The following is a 22,811-nucleotide window of genomic DNA, read 5'->3' as shown; positions in this document are numbered from 1 at the left end:
ATGGAAAGTTAGACGGACGCCATTAGAAATTGGATGACAATATTTCTGTTACTATGGACCACTTACATGTTCCCCTTGAAACCTAAATCCTGTCATCTTTTTCATGATTGTGACATGACCGTACGAGAATTATAACTGTATTTGTATTAACCATGATCAACATATAAGGTTTCAACCACAAATCGTCTTAGGTTTTGTAGAATTCAAGTTGCTAAGTCCAAATGTGTCTAAATAGTGTTTTGCTGTGTGTTTAGGGTTTTTTTTTTTTGGTTTGAGGAAAATGAGGGTCGAGATATCACAAAACAAATTAAACCTCACTGTATATTAGCATATTAGTGCCTGTCTCAAATTAAGAGTCTCTGGTCTTTGATAGTCTTGTATGATTTTTTATTTCATATGTTTTCAAGTTAAGTAAGAAGTCCATTATCACTGAACTATAAATATAGGAAGATGTGTTGTGAGTGCCAATGAGACAACTCTCCATCCAAATAACACATTTGTACTTAGGGGCTGTTGAGGCACGCCTTCAGGTGAGAGATATTCTCGCAGTGTTGAAGACCAATTAAATGCCTTTTGTTGTTTTCTGTGCTTTGTTTTGGTAATTGTCTCTTTGACACACTCCAAATTTCCATTCTGAATTTAGTTTTGGATTAGATTATGTTTGTAAAGTCTTTTATTTGCTATGTCTGTGAAAGTTTTACTTAAGTTTTAATTGTGGATTTTTAATGTTCCTACTGTATACTCTGGCTCTCTTTTCGTTTTTATGACATATTTTATTGGAATAAGATGTAAAACAATGGAGTTTATTATTTTATTTCATTTTAATTGATCTTACATTTGAAAATATGTATGTTGATAAAATATACAAAAAAAAGTATGCCAAAATTTTTTGGTGCCATTCTTGACAATATGTAATGTATCAAATATATACCTTAAAAAGACTTGATCTTCGTTTCAATATTTATAGTTGCATTTTTATGATTTCAATATGACCCATTACAATAAATTTACAATGTACAAATATAAAATATGTGTTATGTAAAATGTTGTTTAATTTACAATAAATGTACAATATGATGCTCATCAATATAGAATGTATTGTCACTTATCATAAACATGAAAGTCTGTATAAAATTAACAAAGAGAGATAACTCTAAATATTTTGATAGCTGAATTGATTCACTGTACACAAAGATGTATTTTATAGGATATTTTTTCAAATACATAATGTCTTTCCTTTCCTTATTCACACTTACTATTAATGTGTATCAGTATGTAGAATTGGAGATAAATACCTTATTTGTATGAAAATTTGCCATGAGTATTTGTTTTACATACGTGAAAAATAAATGGTGATGTAGCATATTATTATTCATATCCTTCATGTTTCCTACTATTTACACTCATACTTAATTGTATTATTGTTTCCTTTTGTTTCTGTCCATTTTGATTTTTTCATCGCTTTTATATCATAACTAGAAAGCAAAAATACATCTATTTTTTTCTGTGTCACTAAAACCTTTTTTTCTTTAAGCCATGCATATTACTATTCTATATATTAGTTTTATATATTTAAGGTTGTTTTCGTAACCGTTTCCATATAAGCCGAGATTCATATAAGAGGATAACATAAATATAGAAAAAACAGTTATCGGCTTTTATTACATTGCATGCAATGAATTACTGTGATTTCTCATTGAAATAAACAAAAAGAGGATGATTTCACATATGAAATTAATTCGGTTATTTCATTCCTCTGACGTCATACAACAAAAGATGTTATCAAGACTTTGTCGACGACTTCGCATTGAAGTACCTGTGAATGCATAGATAAATATATAGTTCCTTAAATTTTCTAACTTTAATCCACAAAAACATCTCATTGTTAATGTCAAAAAAAGAACTAATTAAAGAATTCAAATATCGAAAATTATTCAACTTGTGACCGACAAGTACTTATAATAAAATGATGGGCTTAGTAAAAGTGTTTTTCGGTCACAAGTTTCTCTATTTGAATTCTTCGATTAGATATGCTAAGAATATTACTGACTGATTGCAGGGTAAAAATAACAGGTCATTCAGCCAACATTTTAACAAATATTACAATAGATATCAATTCACTGTAATGTGTTACATAAACATATAAGCAAAAATAAACAAATACAAATAGAGAACATGTAAAATAGTCACCATGTGACTGTTGTCTGTGAAAACATAATTACACTTTTTTTACAAACAAACAACACATGTATCAAGCAGATGATTGCATTATGATTCTTTCAAGTTCGGATCATCTTAACTGAAAGTATTCAGGGGAAAGCTATATCGTTTACTTGCCCTTTTTCGGGGGAAAATAGCATATATCTTATTATTCTAAATATAACTTTCACATATCACTCGATCAATATTCTATTAACTTCTGCATGCATTTCACTGAAAAGGAAGTTTTCTCATTGATGTAAAAAAGTAAAAAAACGATCTTAATGTTACCATACACAATGAGTAATATATTATTTAAGTACATTTGAAATAATATTGAGTTCCAATATATTTTCAAGACACCAAATAGCGATCCCTCAAAATCAAAACTCAAAAACTGTCAACCAAATGTGTACTAAATTAATTGATCATCTCCATTGAAATGTACAGTCGAACATTTATTCGAAATTCTTCAAATCCGATCATCGAAACGTTTGAAAAAATGATGTAAATGTTCTTTAATTATATAATTTAAAAATTCAAACTCTTCGAAGATTGATTGCGCTCTAAAGAAGATTTTATTGTTCAAATGTTTATTTTAAGGGTTTGCATTATTTTAAGATGGCACTCAGTATCTCAGTATAGATACAAGTGAGGGAAATCAAACACATACTTTCAAATTGACCTCAAAAGCTCCAATGCATAATCCTTGTCTTATTTTTCCAGTTTACAAAGAAGTAAATGTCTTGTTTTATGCAAAAGGACACATGAAAAATGTGATGAATATGAAAATGTTTAAACACGAAACAAAATGAATTGAACCCTTATGGTAACAGTTCAAAATGTATAGGGAGACACGCTTGCATGCATGTGCAAAGTGAAATTGAACCCGAATTAAGTATAAAAGTGCTTTGTTATATATCAATTAATAGTAATGACTTTTTCCTTTCAAAAGAAATAAAAGGTTTATGAAATGCACCACTAGGAAGAAAATTTACATTAATGTTCTCTAACACGACGCGAAAGATTTAAAATACAAAAACTCTTATGTTTTATAATCCGCGCCGTTACCTTAAATCAATTTAAAAGACGAAATCGAGTTTTTTTTCTTACTTTAAAACAATAGAAATCATTCATGATAAGTCAGTTCAAATGAGACCATAGTTCTGTGTATTATTGTCTAAGTCGAATGAATTGAAAAAATGCTAATGGAAAAAATCATATCTGAATTATGCAATGTTATTTACTACTTTGAAATGAAAAATGAAAATGAAATAGAAATGTACGTAAAATGATGCCCTTTTATGAAGTATTGCACTTTATATAAAAATAATAGAAGTTAACACACTCATTTTCTAACACCTAAGTCAAATTCACAAGAATTCCAGTATAGAAATTGATATAAACTTTTATAAATTTGTATGCATACGTGTAATCAAATATATCCATTATAAAACTTATTCATTTTGCCTTCTTTCTTTAAATACGAATTTAAACTACAGCTCATATATATATATTTAAAACAATACATACATGGATAACAAGTCCAATACGTCTCTGTGTACCCATTTAAATTAACAAATTGAATTACACATGCCTCTTCAAAATGCATTATACAAATGACTTTCATACAACTACATTCTATACTTACATGTATAAAATATGAAACATTAATTGAATTCAAAGGTTGTTCAGTCGATCTATCTATTATTTTGTAAAGTGTACACAGCACAGTACATTTATGAAACTCATGATAGTAATTCTGGTAACGTATATGTACATGTATCATGCATTTGCTTTAATAAAAATTTTATATTACAGTTTTGCATAAAAAATTATAAGTGTTTATGCGTCATTTTGATTTCGACATTTTGCATCCAGTTTTTGTCACCTTTCTTTTTATCTCGTAATTAGTTTAACATAGCTGCCTTTCAGAAAGACGTTATTTATGTTTTATGCATAACGATGAAAAAAAACGTTTTTTTACATATTATTCTTCCTTTACTCTCAACTCATTTTTCTGATTCCTTTTCCTTTAAAATTTTATAAGCTTTTTGAATTTTTGTGAGTTTCTTCACCATAACGTTCACTTCATCCCTTTGAGTAGGTTCTTCAAGTAAAGTGTCCATACTTAGGCCACTCTTTTCTGAATCCAATCTTTCAACATCTTTTTTAAACTCATTATACATTTTGTTTATCTGTAACGTAAGTGGTTGCATTTCATCCTTTTGTTTAAGATTTGGTTTTGATCCTTCTTGTAATAACCTAAAAAAAAGGATTATAAATGACTATAGTGTAGTTAAGACTAGAACAAATGATTAGTGAGAAAAACTCATAAAATATACCAAGCTTATATATGTGTACGACAGATGACCATTTCGTCTACAAATTAAAAGACTCATCAATGACGACCGTATTCAAAAAGTTAGCAAGCTAAACAAACACCAAAATTAGAGAGCAATGAAGACAAGTACAAGATGGAGTCAATGAACCTATCATTCCATCAAAATACAGATAGCAAGTTTGATATATATGACATCCAGGAGAAAGCAAATTAACATTTGATTTTGTTTCGTTATCAAAAAGGTGTAAGTCTGATTAGATATTAATACTTGGTGAAAATACAAATAAAAGCAACAGTAGTATACCACTGTTCGAAATAAATAAATCGACAGAGAAAAAACAAATCCGGGTTACAAACTTAAAATGAGGGAAATGTATCAAATATGAGAGAACTACGACACAACAGAAACACAGCACCAAAATGTAACACATATAGAAAAGAACTACAATGAAACAATGGCCATTTTCCTGACTTGGTACAAACCTTTTATATTGTTGAATACTGGCGTTGACTTGTTGTAATTTAGCTATTGCCAGTTCTTTCTCCTTTGTATCAAGTCCGCTAACTGAAATTGATCCAATTGAACCTCTGCCATGTTTAATGTGAGCTGATCCATCGAGTTGTGTAACTGTGCCGTGCATTTTCCCAATTTCGTTGGAAATATCTGTTACAGCTGTTCGTAATTGATGAATCTCTGATTCCTTTTCCTTGATTATCCTGAAAGAATCATAGATAAGAAAATAACAAACATTTATATGACCAATGGTTAATTCCTTTTGTGATTTAATTCCCAATTCGTGTGATGCCTCAACCTATTTATACTGTGTGATTTAATTCCCACTTATTTTTATCTATTTCATGGGAGAAATACAACAGGTGTCATAAGTGGAGTAGGATATGCTAATTAGTCTTTCGGAACACCTAAGATCACCCCACCCCCTCCCCTCCCCCCCCCCCCATTTTTTTAGGGTAATTGTACTAAATCTTTAAGTTTTGTATGCTCGTTTTGTCGGCTAATGTTTTCCCACGGTGTTGCAAATTTGCAAACCAAAATATATTTTTTGCGCTATATACTAAATTTCAGAAATAAAAATGTATTATCATAGATTAAAAACCCATGAAACCCCTTCTAATTTAGAGTGATGCTTTCTTGAAAGCCTGTTTAAGATAATCGATTGACCAATGTTTGGTCGGAAAGAGAATAAAACGAGTTGATAAAACTAAATTAATACATTCATAGGGCAAGAGTATATGATTATTTATTTAGTTTTCTTTTATCAACATTCAAATTCCTACATAAAATTAAAACAAAAACTAAACCTACAATTGAAGTCTATCATTACGATCCTGCAAAGTCTGTGCCTCATCCTCTATACTTGAAATGTTCTTCATGAGTTCGTCAACACTCATCGCACCTGGGGATCCTGATGCTTCGTCGCCACTTTCTTCATCTTTTTCAGTAATAGTCGTCATTTCTCTGTCATCACCTTCTCCACCACATAGTTTTTTGTGTAAACTTATTATAGCCGTTTTTAGTCGGGTTACTCCATCCATTATCATTTGTTCAAGAACGTCTTTTTCTTTCAATGTTCTGAAATAAATGTATTTCATTATTTTCAAAAGTAGAACTCAGAACTTGTTTTTAGTAATACAAAAATTACTTGATGACGTTCCAATAGTGTCGTGTTATGTTTCGTGTGACTAAATTAAGTGATTGATACACTGTTTCAACTGAGTTCTTTTTTTATTTCTTCCACTGATGTATGTATGTGTCTGTGTAGAAAGACATGTTGTTAATAGTTGTTGCTATTTGTACTTTTAAATTTTTATTGGAAGTTTTGCGTTTCTTTTAGAAATAGATTTCATGACTGAAGAACCTTTTGTTAAATTAGATTGGTTGGCTTTCTCAACGACATTACGAGACCTCAGTGGCCGAATGGTCTAAGTAGTTACTACTGTCATCACTATACAGTCAATACTGAGGTTGCGAGTTCGAACCCAGCTTGGGCGGATGCACTCGACTACAATCTTATTTGACTAGAATTGTCAGTTTTCCGAAGGTCGGTGGTTTTCTCCAGGCACTCCGGCTTCAACGACCAATAAAAACTGGTTGCTACGAAATAGCCTAAATGCGGTGCTTATAAGTAGAGTAAAAACACCAAAAATTCAAAAAAAGTATACTTTAATATTATATGATGTCATATATTAACTTATATTTCTGTATTTGACATATAAAAAGCCGATATTTTTCTTCATATGATGCGTTTATCTCAAGTAAATCTCCATCCTGTACGGCGTTGAAAAATATACCTCTTTATGACTTACTTCTCGAGACTGACTTGCAGTTCACTTTCTATTTCTGATATTTTGCCCTCCATTCCTTTCTTCTGACTTCTAAATTTTTTTTCCATTATCTCGACTTGTTTACCTTTGGCTCTCGATGAAATTGGCTGTGTACCTTTAATTCTTTAAAAGAAACTCAGGGTGCTTACTTATATTTAGACAAACGAGTAAATTTAATTAACGAAGTTTGAGGAACATATAGTTAGTTCAGATACAAGATAAGACAATGAAAAGTTTCAAGGAGAATTACAATATATCAAATTAACCTTTAGCATCCTTGTCTATACATAAACTGGTCAAAACATTTACTAAAATTTATCACCGGTATAAGGAAATAATTCGTAAATATAACTCAACATGCAGACATCTTATACGTTCAGGTATTTCACATCCAAAATTTTATGGAAATATTCTTTATAAAGCACAAAAATGTCAGTATTCTCCTCAGAAACTAACAAAACCTTTAAATAGACTTATTAAAAGGGGATATAGTTACGATACTGTTGTCAGGTCATTAAAGATTGCATATTTTGGCTTTAACATTGATTCACTGATAGGGTCTTTGCATCGGAACTTAAAACATTTAATTCTAAAATAACAGTTGTTGGCATGACACGGGTTATGTTCTTCCCATATATTTTATGATAGTATGATACTAAACCCCTAACGGGAGGGATTGTACCTGATATTCATATGATGAAGATATAATCTTTCAATCAGTTTAATTGAGGTCTGGAGCTGGCATGTCAGTTAACTGCTAGTAGTCTGTTGTTATTTATGTATTATTGTCATTTTATTTATTTTCTTTTGTTACATCTTTTGACATCGGACTCGGACTTCTCTTAAACTGAATTTTAATGTGCGTATTGTTATTCTTTTACTTTTCTACATTGGCTAGAGGTATAGGGGGAGGGTTGAGATCTCATAAACATGTTTAACCCCGCCGCAATTTTGCGCCTGTCCCAAGTCAGGAGCCTCTGGCCTTTGTTAGTCTTGTATGATTTTAAATTTTAGTTTCTTGTGTATAATTCGGAGTTTAGTATGACGTCCATTATCACTGTACTATTATGCATATTTTAGGGGCCAGCTGAAGGACACCTACGGGTGCGGGAATTCTCGCTACATTGAAGACCCATTGGTTGCCTTCGGCTGTTGTTTGCTCTATGGTCGGGTGGTTGTCGCTTTGACATATTCACCATTTCCTTTCTCAATTTTATATAGGCGTATTGTTGATAGATGGCAATTATACCTCATCTTTAATATTTTTTTCGGTTTCTTTCTTAACCCAGTTGGTGGTAATATTCATATAATACTAAGTGTAAGTTCATGTTTGGATGCATATGAAAGCGTTGGGCATCAATAAAGAGTATATATTGTTACTAGATTGGCTGATGAAAAACCTTAGATTTAAAATAACAGCATACCTGTCATGATCTTTCCGCAAGTCTGTCATATGCTTCCGTAGTAGCTGGTTTTCGTCTGACAGCCTATGTACAGAACATGTATGTATTATGCGTTATGTTATTCTTCATATTTTGATTAATCTAACGGATTCAAAATTAAAACATTGTTTTTTCTTCCCTGTTTGTGTAAAATATTTGTTATATCTGTCGAATTATTTTCTTCAGAGTGTTATCTGAAATTGTAGTATTCATTTTCCCAAAATATCCATTTCAATAAACGATATCCTCAAAGATTCCAGGCTCATACATATGATCGATAGACGCATCTTTATCAGTGCACTTGAATCAATAAGTTAAGGTTACGTCCTTGTGCCTGTAGTTATTGCCCTTATATTATACAGTTAGGGTGTTTTATTTGACTCTGAAAGAGCATTCTACATATTCCGTTATATTAATGAAGTGTATGTCTGTGTCATTTGGTCTCTTACGGAGAGTTGTCTCATTAGCAATCATACTACCATCATTTAATATGTAGACGATTTAAAATGACAATGACCCTCTATACATGTGTACAATGTATTACAATGGTGTATTTAATTGAGAAAATGTTTTATCTTACATATCATCAACAGAATCGGGAATTGAATACTTGAGATGTTACAAGTTTTACTATGTGCATTTCTGTGTTTTGGTTTTTCTACATTGGGTATAGGGGAATGATTGAGATTGTTCAACATTTCATGAAAATGAAACGTGCCAAATTATAATTTTTTAAGTCAAGGTGTTAAGTACCACCTTAAGTAATCATTTATTACATGATTAAAGCTGAATAATAGGTATTATCTGAAGTGTACATAGTCTAAAAACTCTTTCATTAATTTACCTCATAATTTCGGTGTGTTGAGCTGCTCTCTGTCTGTTAAGTTCCTTTTCAAACTGCTTCAGCCGTTTAATGACGTCTGAAAAATTTGAATCATCAAAATCTTTCATTTTTACGACTGTGCTTGAACGTCCTTGAATAGACAACATGGTGACGTCCTTAGACTCGCTGCCTTTTTGAGGCTTAAGATGAACAAATAGTTTTCCTACAGCTCTGTTTACACTTTTAACATCTTCAATATGTACAGTTGCTGCATATCGTCTAAAATAGACACATATTTTGTAGTATGCCTCTATCAACAAAGTGAAGTAGTCAGCTAAGAAACAGCTTAATTAATTGTGATGTATACATGCAGTTGTTTAAAATCTTTGTTATTTGTTATTTGGTCGATAATTGTTTTATACAACATCTCCTTTTTCAAATGTTATCTTGTGATTTATTGTTCTTTGAAAATAGAATAACAAATGGTAATCTTTGGTTAACGGAGTATATATTAATCGTCTAATAGAAATCTGGGTTGATAAACTTATACAAATATCTACTTTAAATCAACTTATGTCTAAGGATTTTTAGAAGTCAGTTTCTTTTCAGAACAAATATAACGATTAAAAAGAGATGGAGCAGTACTACTAAGCAATAGAAGGAAAGAACCACTCAGACACCAAAGCCTAAAGTATATCACTGTACTAAAGCCATTAGGATCCAAAAGCTTTTTTTTGTATTATAGCAATGTATGTGATTTAAGACACAAAGTAGTTTAGGTTCTATACCAGATGTTTTTGTCATTAATCTATTAAGTCTGACGCATGTAAGTCTGAAAACGAAAATAAAATCACCAAAATCCTATATGCTTTCAAGCATACGTAATTACATTAATTCATTCAATTAAAAATTTTCTTCATAATTATGTCCCAGATGACTGGACATTGGTGGTAAATTTCACAAGTTTTGTTATAGCTGTCATCAATCATAAATCTTGAATGAATAAGACTGAAAGACAATCTGATTCGACACGCAGATAAGAAAACCCAATACAAAGAACAACCTGCATTTTCCAATAGACGCTCTGATAATTGCATATTGCACAGTATTGAATTTATGTCTTTCTTTTCACAAAGTTTAATCAATTAAGGTTATGTAAAAGTTTCAAAGTCATGTTCATTCATAACTATTGTTTAAAATTATTAGTCAGCTACTCTTGATTTTTAATTGTTACGCTGCAGATGTTTCACTTTGTGATAGCTCTTTTTTAGTTGACCTTATTTTAAAGCTCTTGTATATTTGAGTATAACATAGAAAAAATTGTCCTTGACTTATAAGCACTAAGGAAGAGTTTTACATTGCGTCATTAGAAAGAGCCAACAGGTACAGTCATACAACATGTACCAAATGTAAGGGAAAAAACGACATGTGTTCAAAATCGTTTTAATTGCATAAAAATAGATAAGTGTTTAAGAAGGCCTAGAACCCTTTCGTTGTCAAGTAGAAAGGAAATGTTCCAGTTGTATTATTTGTATAAAATTCTGATTCTTAGAGCAGATGACCCCCAGTACTTCTTTTTATATTTACTTACGCAGGAGGCTTCGTCTCTGATCGGTGAGTTACTGCTGTCGGAGCACGGCTTCTATTTTCTTTTTTATCGTCATCATCAAGTGCATCGAGGTCTAGAAGAGGTTGTGGTTTCGCCGAAGGAGACTGCAAAATAACATTTGAATGAAAACATGTTTATTTTCTGCCATACTAGTGTTTTTTCTTAGTGTTGTTGGTTGTTCGAAAAACATTTTTTGTATGAAGCAATAACATTTTTCGTTTGTTTGTACAGCGCATGTGTGTGACTTTGTCATTGTGAGCTCTAAGACTTGATGTCATGAATTTTGCATTTTATTAGGATCCATTACGATTGTGGCCAACCAATCAAATTAGGAATTCTTATAAAACATAACTTTAATCTAAGAATTGTCGTCCAACCATTGATAGTGAGCTTGTGTCATCCCTGCAGCGAACATCCTTAAAGACCATTATATTATCAGTTTTAGGAAGATTAAATTTATTATTATTTTAGTTGCGGTGTTGTCCTGTTTTGAATATACTATTATATACATGTATATCTATATCAAAAAAATACTTACAGACAGAAATTCTTTCTTCATTCCAACAAAAAGTCCTTTAACATTTTTGAACAAACCCTCTTTCTTTAAAGCTTTTTCCAATCCTACAAGTGTCTGTTTGACTTCAAGGGCAGACCCTTCATCATTCTGAATCTGCAACATTATATAACACAATGTATTTTGTCAATATCCGGAGTTGTTTAATTCAAATCAATTGCGGAAGGATAAGAGCAGAAGCAGTTGTATGGTGTTTCAAGTTATAATAGCTATCAAAGGTATAAGGATTATAACTTAGTACGCCAGACGCGCGTTTCGTCTACATAAGACTCATCAGTGACGCTCATATCAAATATGTATAAAGCCAAACAAATAGAAACTTGAAGAGCATTGAGGATCCAAAATTCCAAAAAGTTGTGCCAAAAAACGCTAAGGTAATTTATGCCTGGGATACAAAAATCCTTAGTTTTTCGAAAAATTCAAAGTTTTGTAAACAGGAGATTTATAAAAATGACCACATTATTGATATTCATATTCATTGACTACTGGGCTGGTGACATAACTGTTTTTTACTTTTGTCTTACAAAACAATTGTACTACTTAGTCGAAACCGATTCTGGTATTCTTTATTTTTTCCCAATAGCCAGATCTTCGTTTATGACATGATTTATATGCAATATTTTCTATGTAAATTTAACTTCGTTATATCATATACATAGTACATGATTTTAATATTAAGATAGAAACACCGTTTTGCAAAGTTTTTAAAAACAAACACTATTATACACAATATAGTTCGTCGATAGGACAGTAATGTTGCTCCTGAAGTCGAGACTTAGGCTGCAAACTGGTAAGGCTATTGCAGATTATTGAAAAGATTATTTGAAAGATTGCCTATAGTACATAAGATAATTAGCAAACACATGAAAATGCATTAAATATAACAACGATTAAAGTCAAACCTTATCAACCGCCTCTTGAAATGCTTCAAACTCTTGTGAAACAACTTTGGAATTTAACGACTTCTTTTTGGAGAGAAGCTGAGCTACATTTAACTGTAACTGTTGTACTTTGGATTTATAATTTGCCATCTGAAAAAATAAAATTTTCAAAAATAATTTGCTTACTTGTGAACGTAAGTAATAAATGAAAACAATAATTTGAAAACAGAGCCTTTTAAAGATGAAAAACTGTGAATGATCGTCATGTGCTGATGGGTTTGTAGATTGGATTATTTTGCTCAGATGTTGATTTAGTAGTACCCCCTGTCAATAAGTGTAAATGATTAAATCTAATAATCAAATAAATTGTTAACCGAAAACCGAAAAGTGAAATATGACAACGAACTTAACGATCCGGATAAATGAGTGAATTCTATTCGGCTAGATCACAGCTGGTAACTGTCAACCTGTGTTTGTCCCGTAAATTCAACTAAGATCTTTTGTGTTTGTTAATGGCATAAACCTTATTAGGCAGATGACCTTAGTTTAATATCATGTTTATCATATGACACCGCTGTTTACTATTAACATGGAACTTCATTGATTATTCATTGGCGAATGCCTGTTAAAGCACGTACAGAAATCCATTTAGCAAATCGGACATTTCTACACATCAAAGTATTAATTGAAAACCATGAAGGTCATATGTATGCCCCTTAAAATATAAAGTATTGACTTTTTGAACTTTTTAGTCTAAATCAATGTAAACAGACAAACAATCTTGATACTCTTCAAAACTCTTAGATGGTTCTGCGGGAATGACCTCTGAAATGAACAGCCATTCCAATTGATATTTTATAGTGTGTCTTTCTATGTTGTCATGTTACATTATTGTTTCAGATAAGTGTGAAGTGAACTTGGTACCATTAAAACATTCAAACTGGCAGCAATTGTTTGCACTTGTCCAAATTTAGGAATCTGATGTTCATTAGTAGTTGTCGTTTGTTGATGTGGTTAATAAGTGTTTCTCGTTTCTCATTTTTTTATATAGATTAGACCGTTGGTTTTCCCGTTTGAATGGTTTTACACTATTAATTTTTGGAGGCCTTTTACAGCTTGCTGTTCCGTGTGAGTCAAGGCTCCGTGTTGGCCTATAATGGTTTACTTTTATGACTTGAATGAAGAGTTGTCTCATTGGCACTCATACCACAGCTTCCTATATCTATCTAAAAACCATCAAACAATATCTATTCATACTCAAGCGTATGCATGCCTTCCAAAAAGAGAGACAAAATTTACCAAAGGGATATTCAAATGATAAGTTTAAAACAAACTGATAATGCAATGGCAAAATAACCCGAAGACCCAGGAAAAGAAAAGTGACCATTACAGATTGTTTCATACTTTTGGTCCGTGGCCATCGACAATTTCTGTACTAAAAAAGACATCAGTATGGTAAATCATCACAAACAGCCTTTTGTTATAAATAAAGGGAGAGATAGGGTAAGTGAATAAGACAGCAATCTATTTTGACTATAAGAAAACAACTGAAGTTCAACATTGTACTGTTTTTAACGATACATTCGTGTCTGTATACAATTAATATAAAAATAAGATGTGGCATGGTTGCCAGAGACTACATGACGACGATGTAAACATTTATAGAACACCACATTGAGCAAAACCCATATTGTATAAGATATAATAGTTTAGATATTTTTAAATATCTAACAATTAAAAATAAATAAATAATAACGTCATGGGGTATGCTAAAAACAACCAACAAAAAGAATTTAAACGGACAACAATAAACGACTACCAATGGATTACAGGCATCTTTCGGAAAACACTAACATCCAGTATAAGGTTTTAACATGTTTGTGCTAAATCCACCTAGCATCGGGCAGTGACGTTTAGCCCAAAAAAATAAACAGCTAGGTTGAAATTTAAACATTTGAAATATTTCGTAAAAAATAATGCAGTGATTACTAAAGATTTCTCTACAAACGTAATGCATTGTGTAGGTACAATGTACTAACAACTCATTATTCATTTTGTATGATTAAATACAAAAGTGTACTTTAAACAAGTAACCATATGAAATAAGACAAACTTTGAAAATTTGAGTACAGGTTAAAAACAAATCTTCTAGTAAATGCCCGAATAATTATATGGCCTAATTAGTATTTAATTGATTAGTGGAAACGTATTGTTTTAACTTGGAATATTTCCATTTTACCATTGTCTTGTTGACTATTGTTCTTTCTATTACCTCCCATGTCATGCATGTGCATGATGAAATGGGGTTTATAATATATTTAAAAGACGATTGTCGGTATAGGTCAATGAGACAGCAACAAAACGACAAAAACCACCAAGATACATCTGAAGGTCAAGATAGTCTTCAATGAAAAAAAAAACATGGTTCAAACCATAATTGAATAAATTGCTGTAATGGTATAATACTGTTACTTAAAAAAAAAATAAAGGGTCTTAATGCCTTGCTATATGTGATTGAAATCCATTTACTGCAGGGATTTAAAAAAAAACAGCTGTTAAATGAATTCATCACAGTTTCGTTGAAAGGAGATATGAACTTTTAATCGATTTTATCATTAAAATGCAATAAAATGATCATGGGATTTTTTTAAAAGACCTCCTTCTAAGACGAACAATCTACCTGATACTGATAGTATGTCAGCATATGCATCTTAATAAGACATATTGTTAAACACTAAGACGTCTTGTTACACGATAAGAAAACTATTCGCCAGAGTTCAAGTGACGAAAATATAAACTATTATTCATGTTATCGTACATGAATGCCTCAAAACAAAATTTGCTTATTACTTATTATATGAAAAAACAACTCATGTTCACTATATAAGAATCAGAAGATGAGGTATGCCGGACTGACAATGATACAATTGTCCACCAGAGTCTTAAGGACGTGAATATAAGTAACACATATGCTGATGTATAACTGAAATAAATAACAGATCGCAGTTCTAAAATACAGTGATGGTATACTTTTGTTATTCAAAATATTTTATTATTCTTTTTCTATGATGTTTTTCTTGGTATGTTAACTTCAATGTTAGAAGGCTAGTGATCACTGACGATGATATATGTATGCCACTTGGCCACCGACGCCCCTCGTTTGCTATAGTCATGTACTTCTTGCATATTTACTTTACTTTGAAAATGAAGGAATATTCGTTTATATTACTACATACTAGTATGACTGTGTTAAAATAATGGTTATAAATATATCAATACAAGTGCACAAATAAAAAATTTGTAAGGGTTCCACGGAACCCGGTGTCTCGCCTACTTTTGCTGTAAATCGCAGGCTCAACAAAAGTGAGGAAAAAAATCAATAAAAATATTCCTCGTGATACTATCTTTTGATTGTAATAAGCTTCTGTCCAAGTTTGGTAAAAATCCAGGATAGTTTTTGAATCTAATAAATGTTTTAAAAACTTTAACTGCAGGTTGTATGTAATGTTAACTGGAAGAAAATCTAAGTCCATTTAAAAGTAAAATACGGAAAAAATGGATTTATTTTTTTACAAAATTTACTTCTGGATACTATCTTATGATCGTAAACAAGCTTCTGTCTAAGTTTGGTACAAACCCAGGATAGTTTAAGAAAGTTATTCAAATTTTAAAAACTTTAACCACAGAGTGAATGTAATGTTTCCCTGCAGAAAAACTAAGTCCATTTATATGTAAAATACCGAAAAAATGGAATTTATTTTTACAAAATTTACTTCTGGATACTATCTTATGATCATAAACAAGCTTCTTTCCAAGCTTGGTAGAAATCCAGTATAGTTTAAGAAAGTTATTAAAATTTCAAAAACTTTAACCACAGAGTGAATATTTGTGGACGACGACGACGGAATGTAGGATCGCTTAGTCTCGCTTTTTCGACTAAAGTCGAAGGCTCGAAAAAAAATGGTGATGTATAAAACATGAATAATACATGTTGAAAGTCATAAATATAAAAAGTGACTGACCTTTGAAGATGTTGAAAGCTTGGAAAGCCTACTGTTATCATGTATAAGTAAAAAATTATGTTTTGATTCTGCCATTTTGAATTAATTTCTTCTAATTTTCTTAATTCACTATAATAATAAATCACTTTTATTCACTTTAACACTGTATCTACTAATAACATAAAAACGTTACACAAATGTATATAGTTGCTTTTGTTAACCTTTAACCAACGGCGAGCAAACAAAAGGTCTAGCCAAGCAGTAAAAGTTGAAACCGGAGTATCTTGTTTCTTTTGTTTAAAGATAAAACCACAGACAATGTATATGTCACTTTATTAACCATTAGAGTTACAAGGTTTGCGACCTTCGTACATGTATTGATTAACAGCAAGAACAGAATACGAAGTTGTTCCTGTTCGTTAGTTACACAATATATTATATCATCCATTTGTCAAAACTATTATACGATATTGTACTTTCATTTTTTTATATACGCAATAACTAAATGGTTATAAGAGCGTAATTATTTGTTTACATTTTACCGGAAAAAGATGGTACTCAGAATAGATTCCTATACGGTTTCTGATTGGATGATAAAGGATTGGAATTACATTAAATCAAAAGCTTATCCAATTAGGTTGAAAAATTGCCGAAAATCATATTCACATTTTACGAAGTATAGGATATATCTTCCATTCACGCACGTCGGAGCCATTAAAATATGCCTTTTTCATTAAGCGAAAAAAATAGACGAACTTTTTCAACTGCATTTTAAGTCAATTTGAGCCGCATGACCCTATATATTCTTTTGGTTGAAATGCAACATTGGCATTTCTTGTAGCAGGAAAAGCTACCCGTTTTCCCTAGTTTGTGTAGTCTTCGAGAGAAAAAAATACGGAACACCAGCGGTACCCTATGGAAAATGCATTACGAATAATAGCGTCTCCGTTTAGTATTACAGATTGTATCTTATATTGTGCTGTTAAACCACTAATGATGGTTGGGTGCGGGATGGTCGTTTCCTTATTTGAATTGTGTTTTTTGTTAAGAACAACTACATGTAGGAGACCGATGAAACAATATACGATCCTTGATACTATTTGCCATCAAAGCTGTTAGTGTTTTTTCGTTGTTTTTTTATAGAGGGACAGGGGAGAGATATGGTGTTTTTTCGTAAATGTTGCCTTATTTATGAAAACCATATAATAAATCTCGTTAAATTTTAATTAATGTTTCCAACTAAGAAATTGTGTTTTGAACTTCAATGAATTGAATAGATATATTCTCTATGTATATAGCTGGAAAACATGTAATATGTATTTACTTGACATATTCCATAAATCACAGAAACCAAATTATATTTATTTGTTTATTTTTCTATATTGTCTCTACACTCGAAAAATTGTAAATACTTATTTATTATTATGCACTGCTCCGAAACAAATTAGCAAATAAAGATTTTAAGTGTGAGGGCTCAAATTTCATTTTATTGAAAGCAAACTAAATTAATGACTGTTCAAAAGAACTAACGACGTACCGTCAATAAAATACAACGGAATTATAAATTTCTCTTGTCAGCAAAGAATAATTGATTTTTACAGTTTTTTAACAAGTCTTAGATTGGATTTACGAATAATTTTGAGTTATATACTTTTTTTTTTTTGTATTTGTCTTTTATAGAGAATATGCAGTATACCACTGATGAAATACATTAAATATTTAATTAGTATTGATTTGTTTTCAAGATTCAAGATTCAATATTTGACAAACACCATAAAGTTAAGAAGTTCATCAAAAGTTATAACATAACACAAACAATCATGACAAGATGAGATGAAAATATGATGGAGTCATTCAAAAATAATAATTGCAAGCACAATGAAAGATTCACTCCTAAGTGTTATTACGTTTCAACATTCAACCGTTTAAACATTTACTTTATATTGTATATACTAGTACGTGTTCGGTATACGTATTGAATGCATTTTCCAGTTTAAAGTATATTGAAATTGTTCGTTAGATATATCTTTTATCCATAAAATTGAAAATGGAAATGGGGGCATGTGTCAAAGAGACAACAATCCAATCATAGAGCAGACAGCAGCCGACGGCAACCAATGGGTCTCCAATATAGCGAGAAACTCACGCACCAGGAGGCGTCCTTCAGCTGGCCCCTAAACAAATATGTATGCCCAGTCTAGGTCAGTGATAATGGACGTCATACTAAACTCCGAATTATACACTAGATACTGAAGTTAAATATCATACAAGACTAACAAAGGCCAGAGGCTCCTGACTTGAGACAAGCGCAAAATTGCGGCGGGGTTAAACATGTGTTTTGAGATCTTAACCCTCCATCCTCTAGCCAATGTAAAAAAAAAAAAAAACGCATAATAAAGATATTAATACAACAGAAAGTATTGTCACAAAATATTTACTTGATCGGAAGTTTATATGTTGACAAGTTTTCTAACTGGTAGTGCTTAGCGACCTTGACTGTCAGGTAATTATATATAAATCATTGCACGATCGGCACTTGAGAAGTTTTATAGAAATCTTTACATTTTATAGCTTTTATTGTCTTTATACCTTGACCTTTGACATCTAATGACTTAACAAGCCATTTATCATAAAAATATGAAAATATATAGGAATTAGAAAAACACTAACATAAATATGAAGGAATGTGGTGTGATTGCCAATGATACTGACTTAGTGATTTATTGTCGACCCGAATGTTGACTAGTTCTACATGGCTTTTCATTTGTCTGTATTGTTGGGTCGCTAAATCACTGGTGGATATTCAAAAGCTTTTAACGTTTGCATTTATATTTAGAAGTTCAACGTTTTCTTGTGGAGATGTTTTGATTATATTTTTTTCATGATTTTTGTACAGATATTTATATTAAATTTGGGTAAAATGCTTTATTTATTTGTATACATAAATAAGAAAATACTTGTATTTAGTCATTTCGTAACGTTTGAAATTGGGATATTATATATTCTCTTTTAGTGTTTTTCTAATTCCTAATTTCAGTAAGCATGTGTACTTTTCCACGGGAAATCCGATTGTGTAATAATATTTTAGCATTCAAATGTCCCAATTTTCATCTATGTAAGTGAAATAACAAACATTGCATAGAAAACCGTCTAAAACTTTTTTGAAATATAATTTTTTTTAAATTTATCACTATATTGCAACACATGATTATAAAGTAGACGTTAAGAAATTCCTTCAAGATGAATATAGATAGAAAAAGTTGTGGTATGAGTGCCAATGAGACAACTTTTCATCCAAGTCAAAATTTGGAAAAGTAATCCATTATAGGTCAAAGTACGGCATTCAACACGGAGCCTTGGCTATATATATAAACAAGTATAAATTGAAAACTACGTTCAAACCCATGATTGCGTTGGAATATATATATATATTTAGCTTTCATTCACAGTGGCATGTGTAACATGTGTAAGATTCAATTTTCGTTTTAAATCATATTTATCTCTTATACAGCAGACTGCAATTTCATTCCCTTTGCGTTTTGTAATAAAAGGATATGAAAAAGAATAATATTTTACTAACGACAGCAACAATTGACGTTCATAAAGATCATAAAAGGCAGTTTTTGTTATAGCTTAAAATTTACAGGTTCAGTAGTTATATGCTACTTTTTTTTTTTATCTTTATAAGTATTCATGCATTCAATGGCTTTATCGAGATTAACAATACTTATTTATGTGTCTTTTTTTTCTTTCAATAATCATTAATCATATATGATAATCCGGTTTTACTAAATTATCCTTCACGAAATATCGTGCACTCTTTGTCCCTTTAATAGGTTTTGGTTTCAATTAATAGTTGATATTCCCGTGTCTTGTTTCCAACTAAATCAAATATTATTATCTGACTGCTTCATATTCATTTAATATTATTTTTTCAACGTACACCAAGATCAAAAGTGATTACCGACTTGAGTGTAATCTATAATATCAATATTATAATAATCATCTAAAATTAAATAAACCAATAAAGTATTATTTTTATGGTTAGAGTTATGTCCCTTCTAACATTAGGATTTCATAAACAATATGTGTACTCATCATAAATGTTTTATACATTTTATCACCCGAAGGCCTATTTCAGTTTTAACTTGTAGTGTGTACCTTGATTCGTTAAAATCATATTTTGGATAATAATAATGTCTTAAATACTAAACGATGAAAAGGAAGTATATACATATGCAGCCGTACAATGAGAATCCTGTTTGTAAAAAAAAAATGGCGATTTTAAATATGGTCTCGATTTTCAACATTGTCCCTTATTGGCCCTGTCTGCTGCATGAACAAATCGACAGACTGATTTCACAGGTACTATTATTAGAATCAGTCATACTTTGTGTTTAATAAACAAATAAATCCGATGAAATAATTTTCTTGTGAGTTCAACTATTTGCTGTAGCGAATGAAAGTTAACATAATTACAACATTTATATTTAAACCTTAAGTGAGTTATCATAAAACAAAAATATGTCAGATAGGAAGCTACTAAAAACCCCGAAATTTACAATTAACAATTCAAATGAGAAAACTAACAGTCTAATTATGTACAAAATAATGAACTTCAAACATATATGTTCCACAGCAACACACAGCCACTGATTTAAAAGCTCCTATTGTCTAATTTTTGAAACTTTTACAGCAGGTTTGTATTGTAAAACGTATATATAACTGAAGGCGAGGCATTTTCTGCATATGAAAGACATGTTATACACGAGACACGTTTCTGTTTATACGAAAAATGTTGTTCAATGAAAAAGAATAACATATTGAGTTTGTGATTAAAAGAAAAACATATACGATGGAAAAATTGTAAGACTGACACCACCAGTGTTCAGTTCCTAGAAAATGGATTAGGTTTTCCCACAATGGATTATTGATAAAACGCATTACACAAGTAATTTTATGATTTACGTACACATTGTGGTGTATGTATTTCGTCACCTTTATTAAAGCATTCACGCAGATTTTAAAGTGATTGGTTAGGTATATGTCTAAAGTTGATATCATGTTGGTAATAAGATATAAATTTACTTTCCAGTATTGTTTAAAGCGAGTTTAAGATCACAATCCAAATGAATTATTGCATAACCATGTTTAATCATTACTTAGCATAATTGACAGAATAAATGATATACTGTCTTGTAATATAAACCCCAAAAAATGCTGATCAAGGTTGCACAATACAAAGATTTGTTTTACTTCCAATCTCCAACCTTTAAAATATTGTTACTTTCTTATTAGTGCATATAAATTAATGAAAGGGGTATATATAGATAGATAGAAGATTAATCTGTCAATTGAATGCAATATTTTTGTTATGCAATCATTATATTATCAATTATTATGCAATTAATGGCAAAATCTTGGTCAGTTAACTTGAATGATTTAAGTTCTCTGACATCTCTTTAACTACACAAGACATTTTAACGTTATCTTAATCAGCACAGCAGGAGCTACAAATGGGTGTCTCAAATTATCGCTATCGTATTCTATTCTCTCAAAATCTGTAATAAGTGTAAACATCCTTACCACATAAAAGTAGAGATTGTTTGATTAGGTGTAAATAAAGGCAACAGTAGTATACCGCTGTCAAAATTCATAAATCGATAGAGAAAAAAACAAATCAAGAACTTAAACTGAGGGAAACCTATCAAATATAAGAGAACTACGACACAACTGAGACACAACACCGAATTACAAAATTTGATCTATACATTCTATCCACAATTTGTAGATTTGGCCTCTTTTGTAGATAATGGATATAAGAACAACATATTATAAAAACAACCTTCTCGGCGTATCCATGAAGAAGCTAATTTCAATTGAAAGTGGAAGTTTCTTTTAAAATCTTGAGGACACATTTAAAATTATAATTGATTAAATTAATTGTTGTATAAAACTAACATTGCATTAATTTGAAAGAGTAAACTGTTAGCTATCCATAGATACCACCTTTATAAATTTTCAAGCATTATAAAGAAAAAAGTTACAGCATGTTAAAACTGGGGAATTGGAGGTATAAAATCTTTGTATTGCGCTACCTTAATTAAAATACATGTACTATCATAAAATATGTCTAGCAGCAAAAGCAAGATAATAACAGAACTAATTTCCCACGACATGCTGTCTGCCATGACATGAGTAGCCCAATATATTGCGACTGTAGTAGTTATAGAAATGTGAGAGGGCTATGTTTTCCTTTTTACTTTTGAAATAAATTTTGCTATATAAACCTTGTTGTATGAGGCACTGAGGGGAGGTTTGTTTTAAAAGATCGTTTCATTCGAAACAAGTTTTATATGGCCGTAAATGGTCGTAATTTGAGTTGTATTAGGTTCCTATATTTCATACATTTTACACGACAATTTACTTCTATTTTTTGTATATTTAAAAAGCATACGTGTATAAATTTTTCGCCTGAAAATTCAACACCCACACTGTGAAAAATTGTTCTTTATGAGGCATACATTGAATTTAAAGTGTTGTTTTAAAACATTTCTTCACATTTCATATGGATCTTACTTATTGAATATTACTT

At 30.9% G+C, this 22,811-nt stretch overlaps 1 protein-coding gene across 4 annotated transcripts in view; it reads right to left on the bottom strand.

Moving 5' to 3' along the window:
- Window positions 1-797: 797 nt before the first annotated feature.
- LOC143085281 (uncharacterized) overlaps window positions 798-22,811 on the bottom strand; it is a 51,197-nt gene continuing 29,183 nt past the window's right edge. For 3 of the 4 annotated variants that reach the window (XM_076261547.1, XM_076261546.1, XM_076261543.1), the window contains exons 2-10: window positions 12,237-12,365; window positions 11,299-11,430; window positions 10,743-10,864; window positions 9,173-9,430; window positions 8,311-8,373; window positions 6,869-7,009; window positions 5,868-6,134; window positions 5,027-5,260; window positions 798-4,464 (exon numbers count right to left, since the gene is read on the bottom strand). In XM_076261547.1, the coding sequence (XP_076117662.1) occupies window positions 4,212-4,464; window positions 5,027-5,260; window positions 5,868-6,134; window positions 6,869-7,009; window positions 8,311-8,373; window positions 9,173-9,430; window positions 10,743-10,864; window positions 11,299-11,430; window positions 12,237-12,365 (1,599 nt within the window). In that variant the 3' untranslated portion in view covers window positions 798-4,211. Of the gene's footprint in view, window positions 4,465-5,026; window positions 5,261-5,867; window positions 6,135-6,868; window positions 7,010-8,310; window positions 8,374-9,172; window positions 9,431-10,742; window positions 10,865-11,298; window positions 11,431-12,236; window positions 12,366-16,237; window positions 16,379-22,811 lie in introns of those variants that run through there. The other variant, XM_076261544.1, reaches the window with a different exon arrangement.

This window comes from Mytilus galloprovincialis, chromosome 8, assembly GCF_965363235.1.
Source record: "Mytilus galloprovincialis chromosome 8, xbMytGall1.hap1.1, whole genome shotgun sequence".
Taxonomy (NCBI): domain Eukaryota; kingdom Metazoa; phylum Mollusca; class Bivalvia; order Mytilida; family Mytilidae; genus Mytilus; species Mytilus galloprovincialis.
This window is presented reverse-complemented; position numbering and strand designations above follow the sequence as displayed.